General features: G+C 53.7%; 1 protein-coding gene across 1 annotated transcript; it reads left to right on the forward strand.

Annotated features, from left to right (window-relative positions):
* The first annotated feature begins 8,129 nt into the window (after positions 1–8,129).
* Positions 8,130–10,758, forward strand: LOC119349452 (L-type lectin-domain containing receptor kinase IX.1-like). The gene is made up of 5 exons (XM_037617491.1): positions 8,130–8,454; positions 8,559–8,631; positions 8,796–9,253; positions 9,391–9,955; positions 10,052–10,758. Exons 1-5 carry the CDS (start codon positions 8,151–8,153, stop codon positions 10,731–10,733), a joined length of 2,082 nt encoding a protein of 693 aa, XP_037473388.1. The 5' UTR covers positions 8,130–8,150; the 3' UTR covers positions 10,734–10,758.
* Positions 10,759–19,750: the final 8,992 nt, after the last annotated feature.

The following is a 19,750-nucleotide window of genomic DNA, read 5'->3' on the forward strand; positions in this document are numbered from 1 at the left end:
AGGCTGGCTTACCACTCGGTAGGATTTTGATAACTTAGGCGAGCACGAGGCTGCAGCTAAGCCTCCGAGTGAGAGGATTGCTCTTCACTCGGTAGGATTTTCACAACTTAGGCGAGTGCTTGGACTGCAGCTAAGCCCCCGAGTGAGAGGGTTGCTCTTCACTCGGTAGGATTTTTATAACTTAGGCGAGCACGAGGCTGCAGCTAAGCCTCCGAGTGGAAGGCTGGCTTACCACTCGGTAGGATTTTCACAACTTAGGCGAGTGCTTGGACTGCAGCTAAGCCCCCGAGTGAGAGGGTTGCTCTTCACTCGGTAGGATTTTTAACTTAGGCGAAACGGATTCGCAGCTAAGCCTCCGAGTGGGAGTCTGGCTCACCACTCGGTAGGATTTTGATAACTTAGGCGAAACGGATTCGCGGCTAAGCCTCCGAGTGGGAGTCTGGCTCACCACTCGGTAGGATTTTTACAAACTTAGGCGAAACGGATTCGCAGCTAAGTCACCCACTGAGGGGAATTTCATTGGACAAAAAATAAAAAGTGATAGATATTATGGAGGAACTATGACACTTATTATTTTGAGGTCCATGAACTACAGAAGTACTTTATTGCAACTCATCCGAATGATAAAGCTTAAGTGTAAAACGGGCGCAGTAGCTCCGCGTTCCAAGCTCGGGGCTCGTTGATATTATGCTCGACGTTGTAAAGACGGTACGCCCCGTTGTGGAGAACCTTGGTGACGATGAAGGGGCCTTCCCAAGAAGGAGCAAGCTTGTGTGGTTTGTGCTGATCCACTCGGAGAACCAAATCCCCTTCCTGGAAGGCTCGACCTCTCACGTTTCGGGCGTGGAAACGCCGCAGATCTTGTTGGTAGATGGTCGACCGGATCAGAGCCATCTCCCTTTCTTCCTCTAAAAGGTCGACTGCGTCCTGCCGCGCTTGTTCAGCTTCTGCTTCGTTGTAGATTTCAACTCGAGGAGCATTGTGGAGAAGATCACTCGGCAAGACTGCTTCAGCTCCATAGACCAAGAAGAATGGAGTTCTCCCGGTCGACCGATTAGGCGTGGTCCGCGGTCCCCAGAGTACAGATGGAAGTTCGTCGACCCAAGCTCCAGCCGCGTGTTTGAGATCACGCATCAGTCGAGGCTTCAGTCCCTTGAGAATCAGTCCATTAGCTCGCTCTGCTTGTCCATTCGACTGCGGATGGGCGACTGATGCGTAGTCGACCCGTGTGCCTTGGGAGTCGCAGAAAGCTCTGAATTCCTCTGAGTCAAAGTTCGACCCATTATCCGTAATGATGCTGTGCGGAACTCCATACCTGAATATTAGTTCCCTGATGAAGCTAACAGCAGTACAGGTGTCAAGGCTCTTGATTGGTTTAGCCTCGATCCACTTGGTGAACTTGTCGACTGCCACCAGTACATGCGTGAAGCCACTTCGTCCTGTTCTCAAAGGACCGATCATGTCCAGCCCCCAAACTGCAAAAGGCCAGACGAGTGGGATGGTCTTCAAAGCTGACGCAGGCTTGTGCGACATATTCGAGTAGAACTGACATCCCTCGCACTTATCTACTATCTCTTTTGCCATCTCATTCGCCTTGGGCCAGTAAAATCCGGCTCGGTATGCTTTGGCCACGATGGTCCGAGAGGACGCATGATGACCACAGGTCCCCGAGTGAATATCATTGAGGATGAGTCGACCTTCTTCTGGTGTTATGCACTTCTGACCGACTCCAGTCGCGCTTTCTCTGTATAATTGTCCTTTGATTACGGTAAAGGCCTTAGATCGACGGACGATTTGTCGAGCTTCTTCCTCATCCTCCGGAAGCTCTTTCCTCAAGATATATGCGACATACGGAATCGTCCAGTCGGGAATGACCACCAAAACCTCCATGATCAAGTCGACCACCGCTGGGACTTCAACTTCAGTCGGATCTGTGGCGCCCTTGGGCTGCGGAGTTTCTTCGGTGAAAGGATCTTCTTTGACTGACGGAGTGTGTATATGCTCCAAGAACACACCACTCGGAATGGCTTCTCTCTTGGAACCTATCTTTGCTAGATCATCAGCTGCTTGATTTTTCAGTCGGGGTATATGATGGAGCTCCAACCCCTCGAACTTCTTCTCCAGCTTCCTCACTGCACTGCAGTATCCAGTCATGGCTGGGCTTCTCACGTCCCACTCTTTCATCACCTGATTGACCACTAAATCCGAGTCGCCATAGACCATTAGGCGACGGACGCCGAGTGAAATGGCCATGCGCAACCCATATAGGAAGGCCTCATATTCTGCCTCATTGTTGGAGGAATCAAAGTGAATCTGGAGCACATATCTGAGCTTATCTCCTCTGGGGGAAACCAGGACAACCCCAGCACCGGAACCATTCAACATCTTAGAGCCATCGAAAAACATGGTCCAATGCTCCGAGTGAACTTCAGTCGGCTGCTGTTGTTCAATCCACTCGACGAGGAAATCTGCTATCGCCTGGGACTTAATGGCTTTCTTTGCCTCAAACTTGATATCAAGGGGAAGAAGTTCAATCGCCCATTTGGCCACTCGACCAGTTGCGTCTCTGTTGTGCAAAATCTCTGATAGTGGAGCGTCGCTGACGACTGTGATGGAATGGTCAGAGAAATAATGAGCAACCTTCTTTGTGGTCATGTATATTCCATACACAAGCTTCTGATAATGAGGATATCTCTGCTTGGATGGAGTCAAGACTTCAGACAAATAATACACTGGGCGCTGAACTTTGAGAGCTTTTCCTTCTTCTTCCCGCTCGACCGTTAGCACAGTACTGACGACTTGTCCTGTGGCTGCGATGTAGAGCAACAGAGGCTCTTTGCTGATTGGAGCAGCAAGCACCGGCTGGGTGGAGAGCAGAGCTTTTAGCTCGGCAAACGCTGCATCAGCTTCTGGAGTCCACTCGAACTTGTCAGCCTTCTTCATCTTTCTTCGTGTGAATGTGACACGGCATATCCATCACGTCGTTCCCTTCTTTATCCTTTACCTTCTTGGGGTTCCAGGATCCTTTTGGTTTCCCCTTAAACTTTCCTTGAGTCACGGCCAGAGCCTCTCCAGGAGCTGCCGGTTCAGCCTTCCGCTTCTGTTTCCGACTGGCGTTTCCTTTTTCCGACTGACTCGGCTTGTGCTTGCCGCTTCGGAGTCGGTCTTATTCTTCGCCGTTGGCGTACTTGGTAGCAATCTCCATCATCCGACTCAAGGTCATGTCACCGGTTCGACCAAATTTCAAACTCAGTTCTCTGTTCTTGACGCCGTCTTTGAAGGCGCATACTGCCTGATGATCAGAGACATTTTCCACAGTGTGGTGCAAAGTGATCCACCTCTGAATATACTCTCTGAGAGTCTCATTAGTTTTCTGCACGCAGACTTGCAACTCTGTCAATCCCGCTGGTCGCTTGCAAGTCCCTTCAAACGTTTTGACGAACACTCGGGACAGATCTTCCCAAGTGTAAATGCTGCTAGGAGGTAATTGAGTCAACCATGCCCTGGCAGAACCTTCCAACATGAGGGGCAAATGCTTCATGGCCACCTCGTCGTTCCCACCACCGATCTGAACTGCCACTCGGTAGTCTTCAAGCCAAGTTTCAGGCTTAGACTCACCAGTGAACTTGCTGACTCCTGTTGCCAACCTGAAATTGGGGGGGATAACTGCGGCTCTGATAGCTCTGCTGAAACATTCAGGACCAGAAACATGTACTCGACTGCTCGTGGGTACATCTCTGTCGAGTGCGCCTCGATGGGCTCTGTTCCGGTCGACCAACCCTTGCACGATAATGGATCGCGCGTCGAAGCCTGGCTCTCTGGGGTCAACTGGAACCCTACGCCCTGTACTGTACTGACGCCTATCATCTGGCTGCCGAGGAGCGTAAGACCTACCCCTCGGAGGGGAATAGGGCACTCGACGCCTATCATCTCGGTCGAGTCTGTCGCCATATTGATCTCGCCGATTCTCACGCCCTTCGCGCCGCGGAGGCGATCTGGGGCTGTGAGCCGACTGAACCGTATTCACAGTGACAGATCGACTGTGAATTCTGTTGCGCGACTGGGACACGGCTGAATTCTGATCTCCTGCTGCCCGGAGCAGATCCCTGATCTGCAGCAAACCTCTGCCAGCTTCCGACTGCGAAGGCTGAATGGACTCTGCTATACGGGTCGCAGCTGCTAAATTCTGAATTGGGGTTCGATATACCTGAGTCGGCGGGAAGAGTTGACGTCGACTGGTGTCGGGAACTCGTTGCCGCGCGCGCTCGTCGAGTGCTCGCTGAAGGTTCTCCAGTCGAGTGCGCTCGGCCAAATTGGCCAGACGCGCCTCCTCCAAGGCACGAGCCTCGGGGGTTTCTCCTGCGATGGGAATACGCAAGGGATCCTCGTTCCTGCGGCGAAGCTCTTCTCTTTGCAGAGAGTCGAGTGGCTCGGGCTGGTACTCTTCGTAGTCTCGTGCAGGGTCGCCGCCGTCACCTGCTCCACCACCACGGGCGAAGCTAGGAGGGCTGTGGGGCCCGTCGACCATCAAGATTTCCGCCGCTGGATCACTGCTTCCGCACTCGGATGCAGTCTCTCCGGAGCCAGTCGACTGATCGAACAAGCCGTAGAGAGATTCGTTGGGCTCGATTGCCGCAACTTGTGTAGTGGCCGATTGGCGAGCCACCGCGTGACTCACCCATCGCTGAAGCCTCGACCGGCCTGAGCGCTTGCGCTGGCGGGAGACTGGGAGGGTGGACGATGGAGGAGCCGGCCGATACTGGGTCGACGGTTGCCGTAGCAGAACGCCGCGGACACATGCGCGAAAATGCGTCGCACCGCGGACGGGGAGCGCGTCTACGTCGAGTGGAGCCTCCTGGAGCCATGCGGAGTCGTCGGCGATGAAGGTGAGGGTGCCGAGACGGATCTCTTGACCCTTGACCAAAACTCCAGCAGACTCCATGATGAGAGTACTCGGAAGAATCGCAACTTCTCCACAAAATCGCTAAAACACCTGCCCCACGGTGGGCGCCAACTGTCGTGGTTCTAAGCCTGACAGTAGAGTGGGGGGTAGGTATGGAGAGGCAAGGTCCTAGCTATGGAGAGGTTGTAAGCACAAAGGATGTACGAGTTCAGGCCCTTCTCGGAAGAAGTAACAGCCCTACGTCTCGGAGCCCGGAGGCGGTCGAGTGGATTACGAATGTATGAATTACAAGGTGCCGAACCCTTCTGCCTGTGGAGGGGGGTGGCTTATATAGAGTGCGCCAGGACCCCAGCCAGCCCACGTAGGAGAGGGTTTAAGGTGAGTTAAGTCTGGGGCGTTACTGGTAACGCCCCACATAAAGGCCTTTACTATCATAAAGTCTACTTGATTACAGGCCGTTGCAGTGCAGAGTGCCTCTTGACCTCCTGGTGGTCGAGTGAGTCTTCGTGGTCGAGTCCTTCAGGCCAGTCGAGTGAATCCTCGTTGGTCGACTAGAAGGCGACCTCTTCTGAGGATGTCCTGGAGTAAGTTACTTGGATCAGGTCCATGACCCTACCCTAGGTACATAACCCCATCAGCGCCCCCCTTTCCTCTTTCCCTTCCCCCCTTTCCTTCTCCACCAAGGCAAGAGGGGGGAGTCCTACTCCCGGTGGGAGTAGGACTCCTCCAAGCACACCCCAAAGGGGCCGGCCGCACCTCCCCCTCCCTCCTTTATATACGGGGGCAAGGGGGCACCCCATAACACACAAGTTGATCTACGGATCGTTCCTTAGCCGTGTGCGGTGCCCCCCTCCACCATATTCCACCTCGGTCATATCGTCGCGAAGCTTAGGCGAAGCCCTGCGCCGGTAGAACATCATCATCGTCACCACGCCGTCGTGCTGACGGAACTCATCCCCGAAGCTTTGCTGGATCGGAGCCCGGGGATCGTCATCGAGCTGAACGTGTGCTGAACTCGGAGGTGCCGTACGTTCGGTGCTTGGATCGGTCGGATCGTGAAGACGTACGACTACATCAACCGCGTTGTGCTAACGCTTCCGCTTACGGTCTACGAGGGTACGTGGACAACACTCTCCCCTCTCGTTGCTATGTCATCACCATGATCTTGCGTGTGCATAGGAAATTTTTTGAAATTACTACATTCCCCAACAGCGTGCCCCGGAGAGCTCCAGCCCGAGCGCGAGCTCGCATAGGTGATCCACCGTCACCGGCGCCTAGAGGAAGCATGTCCCGGAGAAGTCCAGCCTGAGCGCGAGCTCGCCCAGGTGCTCCACCCTCACCGGCGCCTCGCTCCTAAGCGCCACATAGCTGGCCGACCTCCTCGACTGCGCGTCGAGCCACCGCATGGCGGGTGCGAAGGACTGTTCAGCGGCGTCGCCGCTCGCACTCGTGTCCTCGTCATGCATTGGCGTCAGGCAGGAGAAAGCCGGCGGTGACGGGTCGGCGCGAAGGGGCCGGCGACGGAGGGGCACACGGGCACCGGAGGAGACGGGAGACGGGGGGAAGCGGCGGTGGCAGGGGAGCTCAGGGCCAGCGATGGAGGGAGCCAGCGACGACAGTGGATGCGTTGTGGGGGGCAGCGGCATAGTCCCGAGATGGCGGCGGTGATGAACTGTATCCCTCTATGTTTCGATTGGATCGGGATGGGGATGGGAGGGCATTTAAAGCAAGGGGGTTTTTAGCAAAAAAAACATGCCACGTCAGCACCTGACAGGCGGGCCCCGCCGGTCTGATACACCGTCAATACGCGTTTAGACGCGATTTAGACCTTTTTGTAACAGTTAGCCCCAGACTTGGTACATAAAAATTACCAAACTTGGTACCAATCTGCTTCCAATGCCTCAATTGTGGTACTTCTGTACAATTAACTCCCTCCCGAGCCATGGCCGCATTCACCAATCTGGCGTGACAGGACGAGGTCCACAGGTGCCGTTCCCCACAGGAAGTTTAGGCGTGCCGCCACGTCGTGGAACCGGGCCTGCCACCGGTTGTATTCGCGCGCGGCGAGCTTCGTCGTGTGGAAGGACCCGAGCAACTTTTGGTGTGGGTCTCATGGGCCGTTATCTCCGACGCCCACGTCCCCCACTGGCGCTGGCGGATGCCTATGTATTTCCTTTGCGGCTGCGGCGACAGAGGGAGGTCAGGGAAGTTGGACATGCGGTAGGCGGGGGCCGCATCAGTGGGGTGGCTTTAGGAGGCCCCGCTTGAAGACGCGCGACAGGGGCGGCGGCGCGGATCCGCGCTTTGGGATCGGTGGTGTGGACCGCCGACCATGGGGTCCGTGCATTGGAAGGAGGGAGGCGTCGGGGAACAGCCCGAGGGTAGGGGGGAATGGGTCGTCGACGGTGGAGATGGTGAGGAGAAGAGGCAGAGGAGGCGAAGAGACGAGTGGTGAATTTCTACTCCGCCATCGAGCGTTGGAGTATATATAAGGGCAGGATGCGCGGCTGGGGATAAATTATCCTCCACTAACGGCTATTGGGGATCGGCTAGTTCCTGGTTAGAGGGGTAAACATAAAATAGGGGTTCGGTTAGAAAATGTCCTAGTGCCGTAGCTTCCAACTAAAACCATGGTTTTTTCTTTATGCAGATGTACGAGTGTTTCTACTTGATTTCATAAGTAAACTAAGATTGGGGTATCTCTACTCTACATTCTTTTACAGGGACTTAATTGGTTCTCACTTTTTTCACACTGAACTTGACTGGTTTTTTTTTCTACAGTGAACTTGTGAAGGCAACCCAGGAAAAAAAATGCAATGCAGCAGGACCTCTATTCTACTCCCTCCGTAAAGAAATATAAGAGCATTTAGAATACTAATTTAGTTATCTAAACGCTCTTATATTTCTTTACAGAAGGGAGTACTTCCTACCAAGGGCTCCATTAGCACAGTGAAACAAATAATTGCATTGCGTTCACCGGCCAGAGAGGGAACATCAGGGCTCCATTAGCACAGTCCAAATCCGTGACATATCCATACGGACCATACCAATCAGTGCACTATTTGTCTCAAAAAAGAAAAAAGAAAAAAGAACCAATCAGTGCACTCTTGGGCGCGTGTTGACGAGTTGACGGGTCTTGAGGGTCCAGCCCATGTGCAAACTATACTACAAAGAAAATGGTCTTTTGCTATAAAGCCATGAGCAATGGGCTCGCGACGCACACAGTCCACATCGCATCACATTATTCATGGGTCATGGCAGCATGATGAGGGTGCTCGCTCTGGCCGCTGCCATGCTGGCGGCGGCCGGCATCGGCATGGCCAGCGGGCAGCAGGCCGGCGTGCCGTCGATCATCTCACGGGACACGTTCGATTACATGCTGGGCAACCGCAGCCAGAGCGGCTGCGAGGGCGGCGCCTTCTACACATACGACGCGTTCGTGCAGGCCGCGAACGCGAGCAAGCTCCGCGGCTTCGGCACCATCGGCGACGAGGATACGCGCAGGCGCGAGCTCGCCGCCTTCTTCGGGCAGACCTCCCACGAGACTGCCGGTATGAATATGATACGCACGCCATGGGACTACTTACTACGTAGGATTTTACTTGAATTTTTCTTTTTTCTGTCGATAGAGACGAGTGTTATGCCTGTGCCGCAGGTTACTGCTGGGTGAAAGAGCAGAAGCCCACGATTGCGCGCTACTACGGACGAGGCCCCATACAGCTGACTCAGTAAGATTTTTCTTTTCTTTTTTGAGAATGATATGTTGATATTGTGCTCCATATATTGTTTTGCTTTCCCTCTAGTTTTGCTTAGCTCGCACTTGATTTCTAGCCAACTTAGTACTTCCTCCGATCCAAATAAATTGTCGCAGCTAACAGTTTACAAATAGCAGCGATTACAACTACCGGCAAGCCGGGGACGCGCTGGGGCTGGACCTGCTGGGTAACCCGGACCTGGTGTCCACCGACCCCGTCGTCGCGTTCAAGACGGCTATCTGGTGGTGGATGACCCCGCAAGCGCCCAAGCCGTCGTGCCACGCCGTGATGACCGACGGCTGGACGCCGTCCACCCAGGAGCGCGACGCGGGCATGCTCCCGGGGTATGGTATGACCACTTACATCATTAACGGCACCCTCGAGTGCGGCAAGGGCTACGGGACCGCCCCAGCCAAGGATCGTGTCCGCTACTACAAGATGTACTGCGGCATTCTCCAAGTGGGGTACGGGGACAACATGATCTGCAAGAACATGAGGTTGGCACCACCACCCTTGTCTCCGCCGCCTCTCGAAGCCATGAACCAAATGAAGAGACGGCCAGCACAGCCACCGTTGCCTGCACAAACTCTGGAAGGTCAGTTAGCTTTGCGGGCCTAGAACAGATATGTTGCATCTGTTTGATATTAATATATTCCCTTTTTTCAAAAAAAAAAAAACAAAGATGCTGCACATATTTCGGCGAAATTCTGATACACTGAAAAATTCTCGCAGAATCTCCGCCTCCTCCAAAAACTGGGCTTCTCATCGGCATTTCTGTCGGTTCTGTGTTGTTCTTGATCATTCTCATCGCCTCGATTTGGTTCCTTCTACGGCAGCACCAGCGAAAGCAGGAGAAAATCCGTCAGCAAACAACAGAGCAAGAGCTGGAAGAGGATGACAACTTGCTCGAAGATGATCAGGCCATGGAAGACGACTTCCAGAAGGGGACTGGTCCCAAGCGATTCCACTATAACGATTTGGCCGTCGCCACCGACAACTTCTCCAACGATAAGAAGCTCGGACAAGGTGGCTTTGGATCGGTGTACAGAGGTTTTCTGAGTGAATTGAACCTTCATGTGGCCATCAAGAGAGTTTCCAAAGGCTCCAAGCAGGGGAGGAAGGAGTACGCATCTGAGGTGAGGGTCATAAGCAGGCTTCGGCACAAGAACCTCGTGCAGCTCATCGGCTGGTGCCACGAAGGCAGTGATCTGCTCCTCGTCTATGAGCTCATGCCCAATGGCAGCCTCGATAGGCATCTCTACGGCACCAATGACGTTGTGCTTCCATGGTCTGTTAGGTAAGCCGGCCCATCAGAGTAGTCTCAAATTGCTTTTGGCCTTAGGCCTCTCAGGGTGATAATAATTAATGTAACATTAATTTCTTCCATCTTCAGGCATGAGATTGTGCTGGGATTAGGCTCGGCGCTTCTCTACCTACACCAGGACTGGGAGCAGTGCGTGCTGCATAGGGACATCAAGCCAAGCAATGTCATGCTGGACGCGTTGTTCAACGCCAAGCTCGGCGACTTCGGGCTTGCCAAGCTCGTTGAGCACGGCCGAGCATCACTGACGACAACTCCCGCCGGCACAATGGGATACATGGACCCAGAATGCATGACCACCGGCAGGACCAACACCGAGTCGGATGTCTACAGCTTCGGTGTCGTCCTCCTCGAGATTGCGTGCGGTAGGGGGCCTGTAGTGGTAGCTCAGCAGGAGGAGGACGCGATGCACTTGGCTCAGTGGGTGTGGAATTGGTATGGCAGGGGGAGGATTCTAGGCGCCGCTGATACGCGATTGGGAGGAGAATTCAACGCCGGAGAGATGGAGTGCGTGATGCTGGTCGGGCTTTGGTGTGCTCAACTTGATTGCAACCTAAGGCCGTCGGTTAGGCAGGCTGTCAACGTGCTGCGTGCTGAGGCCCCACTGCCGGTCCTCCCTGCAAGGATGCCGGTGGCAGCTTACATGCCGCCGTCGGTTGACACACATAGTTGTACTTCTTCGTTTGTAACCGTCGGCACTGGTGGTAGTGTGGACACAACTCGTCCAGCTGGACCAGAGCATATACTTTGCTAAAATAAATAAAAGTCGATTATAGTGATGGTGCTAGAATTTGGCGCACATAGTCACCTTAGTGCTATGAGCTGTGGCATACATCAAAGTGGTGTAAAAAGTTGGCTTTGACAATGCAAATACCGTGCGTACTGAACAGAAACAGAACGAATGAGAGGAATCAAGTATTGTATTAATGGATTCGTTCAGGCTTTTATATTGCCTGAACAGACGCTTACAAAATCGGTTTACAGAGAGGCTTAACAGACGTATATAGCGTTTGGACAACGCTTCACAGTGCAACTGCGGGCAGTTAGGGCATCTCCAGCCGTTGGCCCCTCAGGAGGGGCAAAAAATCGCCCCCTGGGGACGCACCGGCGCTAAATCGCGCACTGGGGGCGTGTTGCCCCCCAGTCGCGGCGCCCACGGGTAGTCAAAGAAGTCCAAAACGACTCAATTTTAACACAAACAACGGCGAGTTCAAACTTAAACTTAAACATATTTCGTCCAAACTTAAACATATTTTACAAAAAAGAAAGAAACTACCGCGGGCTACCCCCGCCGTCTCCCTCGCCGCCCGCCTCGTCGCACGCCCACGCGGTTCTACATGCCGAGGAGGCTGTAGAACCGCGTGTAGTCACCGCCGTCGCCGTCGTCGTCGTCGTCGTCGCCGCCGCCCCCACCTACGCCTCCGCCGTCCCTGCTGCATCCCTCCCCCGGTTGGCGCGGCGGGTTGGACGGTCCGGGGGCGGCATCGTCGTCGTCGTCGTCGCTGTCGAGGACCACGACGCCGTGCTCGTCCTCGCGCCCACGCTTGCGGGCGGCGATCTCCTCCAGGGCCCGGCGCTGCCGGACCGTCTCGTCGCTGAGGTAGTCCTCCCGCGCCCACCGCATGGCGTCCTCGTCGGAGAAGCCGCACAGGGCTATCTCCTCGTACTCCGCGGGGAGGCCCGGCTCCGGCTTGGGCTCGACGAGGACGAAGCGGCCGGTGGGTGGCGGGGCGTTGGCGCCGATGCGGACGCCGGAACTGCGGGTGCGCGCGCTGACCGGCGTAACCTGGGGCTCCGGCTTGACGGGGCAGAGGCAGGGCTAGCCGCCGGACGAGGAGGAGGACCCCCCTGTCTCCATGCGCCTCGGGGTCTAGGAGCTTCCCCGGCGACGTGAGAAGGAAGGGGGATCGGGGTACTCGAGGCACGGCGTGTTGCCACCCTCGGTGTACTCGAGGACAGCCTCCAACGTGCGCCCGGGCACGCCCCACCACCGACGCCGGCCGGCGGCGTTGAGACTGCCGGAGGGCACGACGCCGTTGGTGGCCTCGAGCTGCTGGGCGTGACGGCGGCGGAAGTACGGTTCCTAGAGCGGGCTGTCGGGGACGTACCTTGGCCCCTCCCTCGCCGCACGCGGCAGGTTCGAGCGGATGCGTGCGATCTCCGCACGCCGCGCCGCGCCAGTGGGTACCGGGGGCACCGGAACGCCGCCCGCGCTGATCCTCCACGCCCCCGGCACCCGCATGTCCGGCGGGACCGGGTACTCGGCCTCGTAAAGGAGGCGAGCCTCGTCTTCATGAAGATGGCGGCAGCCGAAGCCGTTCGCCGCCGCGCCGTCGCCTGGGAAGCGCTCGGCCATGGGTGTGAACTGGAGACGGCGAAAGAGAGGAGAGGAGACGGAGGAACGACGACGGCGGGAGAGTGTGCGAGCCGACGAGTGCATCGGGGCGCGGCATATATAGGCCGAGGCGCCGCCCACGCGCGTGCCACCGTGTGTACGCGTGGCAGGCGAGGGAGGGCGAGGGACGCGCGTCGTCCGGTCTTCACTGCGCCGCCCGTGAGGCATCAATGGCGCAGGCTGACCGGCGCGGCAGCTTTGGCATTGATTCGCCGCGGGAAACGAGGTGATGCGGACGACGAAGAGCCGAGAAGAGAGCCGTGTCGCTGACGCGGCGGGCCCGCGGCTTTTTCGCGCCAAAACAGTTCGCCCGGCGCCCCCGGGCGCCCCCAGCGCGCCGGGTTCGGGCTGGGTCCGCCGACGCTGTTTTCGGCCCAAGCCGGTGAAAATTGGGCTCCTGGGGGCGCGACTGGGCCGTTTTTTCGGCGCCAGCGCGAAAAAAACGCCTGGGGAGGCCTTCCTGGGGGCGCGGCTGGAGATGCCCTTATGCATTAGTAGAAGAAGGCTCATGTGTCCTCGTTCTAGAGGGCCTTTAGAGCATCTCCAATAGGCGCCGAACGCGCGGCGCGCTAAATTCTGATTTATGGTGCGCCCATCGTCAGGTTTGGCGCGACGTGCAGCGCTGGCTCCAGCGGCCGCGCTAAAATGCAGCGCACACATAGCTCCAACAGGCGCGCTAAAATGCAGCGCGCGCTCTCGCACAAACATTTTTTAATAAACTTTGCATAGATAAAAAACGATACATAGTTCAGCATGGATAAAAAAGGATACAAAGATATTTTACATAGTTCCTGAAGTATAGATAGATAGAACTACGGTGCAACTAGATAGAAAAACTACGATACAACTAAACTATGATGACTCCCAGCCGTTATCATTATCACCATCATCATCCTCGGTGGTGTTGTCTGAGGTATCGAGTCACATTGTCAACCCAACGGTCATCGTTAGGGGAGAAGATCGACGTCCCGCCCGCCTCGACGATCTCGCACTGCGATATGGCTAGTGCCTTGCGCCGACGCCTGTCGGCACGCTCCGCGCGACGCCTTGTCGTCCTCTCTGCCCAGAAGGCGTTCTCGGCGGCGACGTCCTCCGGGTGGCGCCAGCGCCACTCCGCCATGGCTCGCTCGTCCTCCTCGGAGACGAGGAGGCGGCGCTGCAGCCGAACGTGGTCCGCACGGTCCTGGTCCATGATGAGACGAGGCGGAGAGGCGACGCGCTGCGCCTGCTCGCACGTGAAGACGTCCCGGAAGTTCATCTGTGACGGGGGCCTCTACAAGCGCCACGCCACCGCGTCGTATGCGCGGGCCGCCTCGTGCGCGGTCCGGAACGAGCCGAGGCCGAGCCGGACGTCGCCGGACCGAATCTCGGTGGAGTACCAGCAGTTGGCGCGCTCGCGGACGCCGCGGTAGCCCGAAGAACCCCGGTGGTGCGGCGGCATGATGGCGCGGTGGTGGCGGGGTGCTGTGAAAGCGGCGAGAAAGACTGCAGCGGCCAGGTGGCAAGGGGAAGGGCGCGTGGCAGTGTGGTGGAGCGCGTGGCGAGCGCCGGATTTTATAGGCGTGCGCAAAGCGACGCGCCAAATCTACCGCGCCAGCTGCCGCTTTTTTCCGTGCGCACTAGTTTGCCGCCACCACTGGAGCGTGCGAAAACCGGGCCGCGCGCGCTAAGAAACAATTTTACCGCGCGCGCAAGTCTTTTGGCGCAGCTGTTGGATATGCTCTAGTCTCGGTTCTGGAACCGGACTAAAGTTTAACCTCTAATCTCTAATCACCCCCTCATCATTCCAAATCATCTAACTTCCCAGTCGGTCAACCATCCTCTCACTACTCCAGCCTGAGCACGCTTAACTTCCGGGTTCTATTCCCCCTCGTTTCCAAGTCTGCACGTGTTGTTTTCCTGACAATAGTAAGATGTCAATACTATTAACCCTCAGGAGTTTAGCTTGAGCATGAAGTCACACGTTTCAATGTTTGAGTTTAAAACTATTATTCTAAAGAACAATAATTATTAAGTACCACTAATATTTCTTGAATAAGTAATTTGACCATAGTTTGACCAGATTTGACAAAAATTCAAAATACTAAAATAATTATTTATTAACACTAATTTTCTTGAATAATTATTTAGTACCACTATACTTCTTGAATAAGTAGTTTGACCATAGTTTGACTAGATTTGACCAAAATTGAAAATACTGAAATAATCATTTAGTAACACTAATATTCTTGAATAATTATTTAGTACCACTAATACTTCTTTAATAAGTAGTTTGACCAGATTTAGCCAAAAAATTTAAAAAAACTGAAATTTGAACATATCTTTTTTTCTTTCAGAATTTGAGGATTCTAAAAATTTGCAGACAGGCCATAGGCTGTCAAAATCGGATGCGGATTTTCATGCTGATTTTTTTGATATATTATGCCTTTTTTCGACATCGTATGCAAAAGATATGGCCGTTTTACTTTTTCATAACACTTACTTACAAAAAAAATCCAAATTTAAGTTTTTTAATTTTCCTAACTAATAGATGTAGTGACATAACTACATCTCAAAGGATTTTAATTTTTGAATTTTTTATCATTTTCTTTTGCTTTTTACAAAACTGAAAAGTCGATCCATGGGAGAGGGGGGTAGAGTTTGAAAATGGGACCTTTAGTCCCGGTTTGCGATACGAACTGGGACTAAAGGGCACCGCACCCTTTAGTACCGGTTTGTGTCTCAAACCGGGACTAAAGGTCTAATCTTTAGTCTCGGTTTGAGATACGAACCGGGACTAAAGGGCACCGCACCCTTTAGTCCCGGTTCGTGTCTCAAACCGGGACTAAAGGGGCATAATTGAACCGGGACTAATACCTTTAGCCGCATGAACCGGGATCAATGCTCACATTAGTCCCGGTTCATGATTGAACCGGGACTAATGGGCTTATCTGACCCGAACGAATGCCCTGTTTTCTACTAGTGATGTTAAGACAATATTAACTGCCTATTTAGCCTAACAAAGGATGCTAACTATTCCTAACACTTATCTCACTTGTATACGGAATCAATGTTGACTAGCACGCATACCAACATATACGGAACATGTCAGTGTCCACTTGGATGAGGATATGTGAGAGAGATAGTGTGCTATATAGCGCGTGCGCTCGTATGTAACATTCACGACTTAAATTTATGACTTTGGACTCTTGGCGCACAGTCTCACGTGCTATATATAATCTTCTCTTTTTCCTTTTCTGGCTTGCTCCCGATTTCCCGTTGTACAACTATGTTGCTATTCATGGTGTGCGTTAGGTTTTTGGTTAATACATTTTTTATACTTTGGTTCGATTTTCGTAATAACCAAATTAACTAATGTTGACACAAAATGAGTTAGATTTCCGAGGGACATCTCTCACACCTGATGCATGGCGGCCAACTCTATGCTATGCAGGTGAACAACACGGCGCAGATTCTTGCCAAGGCGGCCATGGAGTGGACATCCGAGGAGTAGTCACACCTGATGACGACCAACCAAGAGTCCCACTTCCACCTCAGCCAGCTCGCGCATCCCTTCCTCCTCGACGCCTCCATCGCCGGAGGAGGTAGCATCGTCAACATATCCTTCCATGCGGGCTCACTTGGCTTCCCCGGCCTCGCGCTCTACAGTATGGCAAAAGGTACGTATGCACTACATTGATTCGGTTTACCCATCGAAGATGACCCCTAAGAATGTATGAAGATATCGGTGGTTCGTGAAGACATTCATGTCAAAGTCAATGACGTATGAAGACATTCGCTTAAAGACAATGGAATGCGAAGACATAGTTTCTTTCGTACTTTCATTTTCTTCTTTCTTGAACTACCGAACTGTTAAGGGGGTCCAGGTGAACAAAGTCAAAAAAAACTAATGTGATGCTCAACACAAATCCTATGTCTTCGAGCGAAGACAAATGAGAGTAAATCTTATCCTGAGTTGGATGTGTCAGCTTTACTTGTAGCCCAAACCAAACTGCCACGTGTGTTTGAAATCCGACCGTTGGACACGTGTCGGTTCCCCAATGACCCAGGGTCATTTCCGACAAATCATGTCGGGTTGCCCTGGCTATAAATAGCCAACCCCTCCACCATAAGTTGGTGGCTTCTCAGATGTAGTGCATGGCTTTTGTCGTTTGAGAGCAACCCACCTCCGAAGCTTTTGAGAGAGAGAATATTTACAAGGACAAAACCCAAAACACCCAGAGCCTGATATGTCTCCAACGTATCTATAATTTTTTTATTATTCCATGATGTTATATTATCAATCTTGCATGTTTCATATACATTTTCAAGCCAAAGACTACATCCCAAAAACTACATCTGGCCTTGGACTTTTATTCTTTTTCATCCCAAAGATTACATCTTGGATTTCTTGTAAGGTAAAGGGTTTTTATCAGCTCTTCGGTTGTATCCAAAGGAATTTTGGGAGTATCATGTTGTGTGAGGGAAATATTAGAACTGTCAGGATGTCCAAAGAGATTTTTTAATATTAGAATTGCTTACAATAGTGAAGTTATATAGTATGGAAATTAATCTCATAATGTATCTAATGATATTGATTTGTATTGTGAGTGTTGATTAAAATGAAATGAACGGAGTACTATGGAATAAAAAATCATATCCAAAAAGAAAATATAAATAGAAGAAAAAAATATAGAAACTACAGCTATGTAGAATCTACTACAGTAGAGCACCCTAAACAAAACTAAGGATTGCCCGTAAACTGGTTTCCCTCTTTTTTTTTTTGAAACAAGGCAAAAGACTTGCCATTTTCATTGATTAAGTAGAAAGAGAATTGCCCGGTTAATTGACGGAAAACCGGGCTAAAACCTATACAATCCAGCCCACAAAATGGGCAACACCGGCCAACCTGGCCACCGTCGTGGAACACAGAGCTGCAGAACAGCTCCACAAGCCACAACGGCACATGCCAAACAGATGGCCACACGCACAAACAACTGACAACTCCGACTTTGACGACGAGCATCGCGAGGGAAATATGTAGGACTTGCGCCGACCGTGCCCACCGCAAACGACCACCGAGCGCTTGTCATCGTCGCCACCTGGACTCACTCCACCGCAGCTCCGACTTCAAAACAACCAGGCAACCAACAGAAGAGCACCTCGGACACGCCGGGAAGATCCGACTACCAAAGCCCAAGCTGCGACCCAAGCTCCTCTTGACGCCATCATTGTTGCCAAACAGAAGTCAGCGCCCCCGAAACAGCCTCCTCAGCAAACCACGCGGCGAAGATGCCGCCAACCACCACGGCGAAGATGCCGTCAACCACCGGTCTCCAGTTGTAGCCGGCTCCGAGATGATGCCCCCAAGGAGGAAGAAGATGTGAAGGCGCCTTCATCGCCTGACCCTGCGGATCTGAGGTTTCCCGCCGGAGCCAAGGCCGCGGGGAGAGGGGAGCGGCAACACACTGCAGCGACGCGTCCAAGAAAGATTGCGGCGCCCGTGGGCGTCGCCGCCGCCGCATCCGGCAAAGGCCGGAGATAGGATTTCTCCCGGTGAAGCTCAACCACCAACTTCCCGAATCGGCCGGCCACAAACCGCCGCCCACCAATCCTTGTAGAGCACCGAGGCCAGCCGTCTGACTCCAACTGGCCACGGGATCCCTCGGTCCGCCACGACCAGACCTGCACCGCCCCCTGGCCGAAGCCGCCACCACCGAATCCGGGGCCGCCGCCCCGGCAACCGTAGACCACCACTGCACGGCCACCGCACGCAGTACGGCCAAAGAGGATCCCCGAGCAGGAAGGGGGGGCGCCACCCCACCCCAACTCGCCGGATGAGCTGCCAGATCAGCCCGCCAGCCGAAGCACCAGCCGGCACCACCATAACGCCAAGCCGGAGGAACGCAGCAAACGGGCGCCCCCAGGACGCGCAGCAGGGGGCCGAGCCTCCCTTCACCCCAGGACTGCCATCCGCGCCGGCCGCAGCTCGCGAGGGACGCCTCCGGGACGCGCAGCAGGGACCAGATCTGGCCCGCACAGGCGCCCACGACCGTGACCACTCGCCCGCAATAGCACGCAGAGCGCCGCGACCAGCCAACGCGCCGCGCGCCGGAGACCACCTCCGCCGCGAGCGAGGACACCGGCCCGGAGCCGAGCGCCGGTCAGCCGCCATCCGCACGCCATGTCCCCAACTCACGTGCGAAGAGCAGCCGAAGAGTGCCCCGCCGCCGCCGGCTCCGCATAGGCTTTGCCTGCCGAAGGCCACCGGCGACGGCGAGGAGGAGAAGGAGGCGGGAGGGGGGAGGCTGCGGGGGGCTGGGGGCCGCCGCCCGTGTCGCCCCGGGAGGGAGCAACAACATCTTCTTCGCCAGGTTGATCGACAAGCTTGTTGACACCGCATCTCGTTTATTTTAGCTTCCTATAAACATAATTGCTTGTCGTAAAAATGATGATAGATCAACACGCGGTACAGTACAAGACGAACGAGCTTGACTTGTCTCTTCGACCTGTCTAGCACACAGTTTCTGACTTGACTTGTCTCACGCAGTTTCTTCGAGCTGTCCAATTTCTTTTTCTTTTTTTTTTGCTGCAGATTTGTCACCAGTCGTGTGCATGCGCGTCCGCCCGTCCGTACGATAAACAAGTGGATGAGGTTAATACAAGTGATACCAGATGGTGACGGGGATATGGACATCAACGAAGACTGCACTGTGAATTTTTAGTGAAGACCCAGTTCATTGCTGAACTGAAGTGGTGACATGCACGTCCATAAGGTACGACATGTCGAGCACAATTGTGTGGATGGTATAAGTGGGAGCAGCAGTTCCCCAGACGCCGCACACTCTGTTACATTTTGTTCCGGTTCTGACTAGCCGGTCCGGCATGTCAGATTCGGTGATAAATCCACTCAACTATTAGTGTTTTCGCTAACTAATATGTGATTGGCTGGTTAGGAGACCGTGGTATCCCGAGCTCATTGGGGTTTAAGTCTTAGTGCTTGCATTTATCTCTGAATTTATTTTAAGATTTCCGGCCGTACGTAGGATTTCTGTTACAGCCTGCCGAAAATTTCATTTTTTCTTCTAATATGAATAGTGATGGTTTTTCTTATAGTCAGCTTATAGTCTTCCAAAGCACACCACCAGTCCACCACCAACCCATGGGGTAGGAATAGGATGACCATCCCTATCGCCATTGACTCTCTTAGAGAACTCCAAAAAACAAACGTCAAGTATTTTTTGGAGGGAGATCCAACGAGAGGCGTATTTTTATTCTGCGAAGATGCCAGGAGGGTGTTGACCTTTTCATCTGACGATCCAGATCTGGCCCCACAGAGAGTGCATAAAGATGGAGGGGATATGTTGCCACTCCACACCACAAAGCATCAGAACACG

Source organism: Triticum dicoccoides, chromosome 1B, assembly GCF_002162155.2.
Source record: "Triticum dicoccoides isolate Atlit2015 ecotype Zavitan chromosome 1B, WEW_v2.0, whole genome shotgun sequence".
Classification (NCBI taxonomy): domain Eukaryota; kingdom Viridiplantae; phylum Streptophyta; class Magnoliopsida; order Poales; family Poaceae; genus Triticum; species Triticum dicoccoides.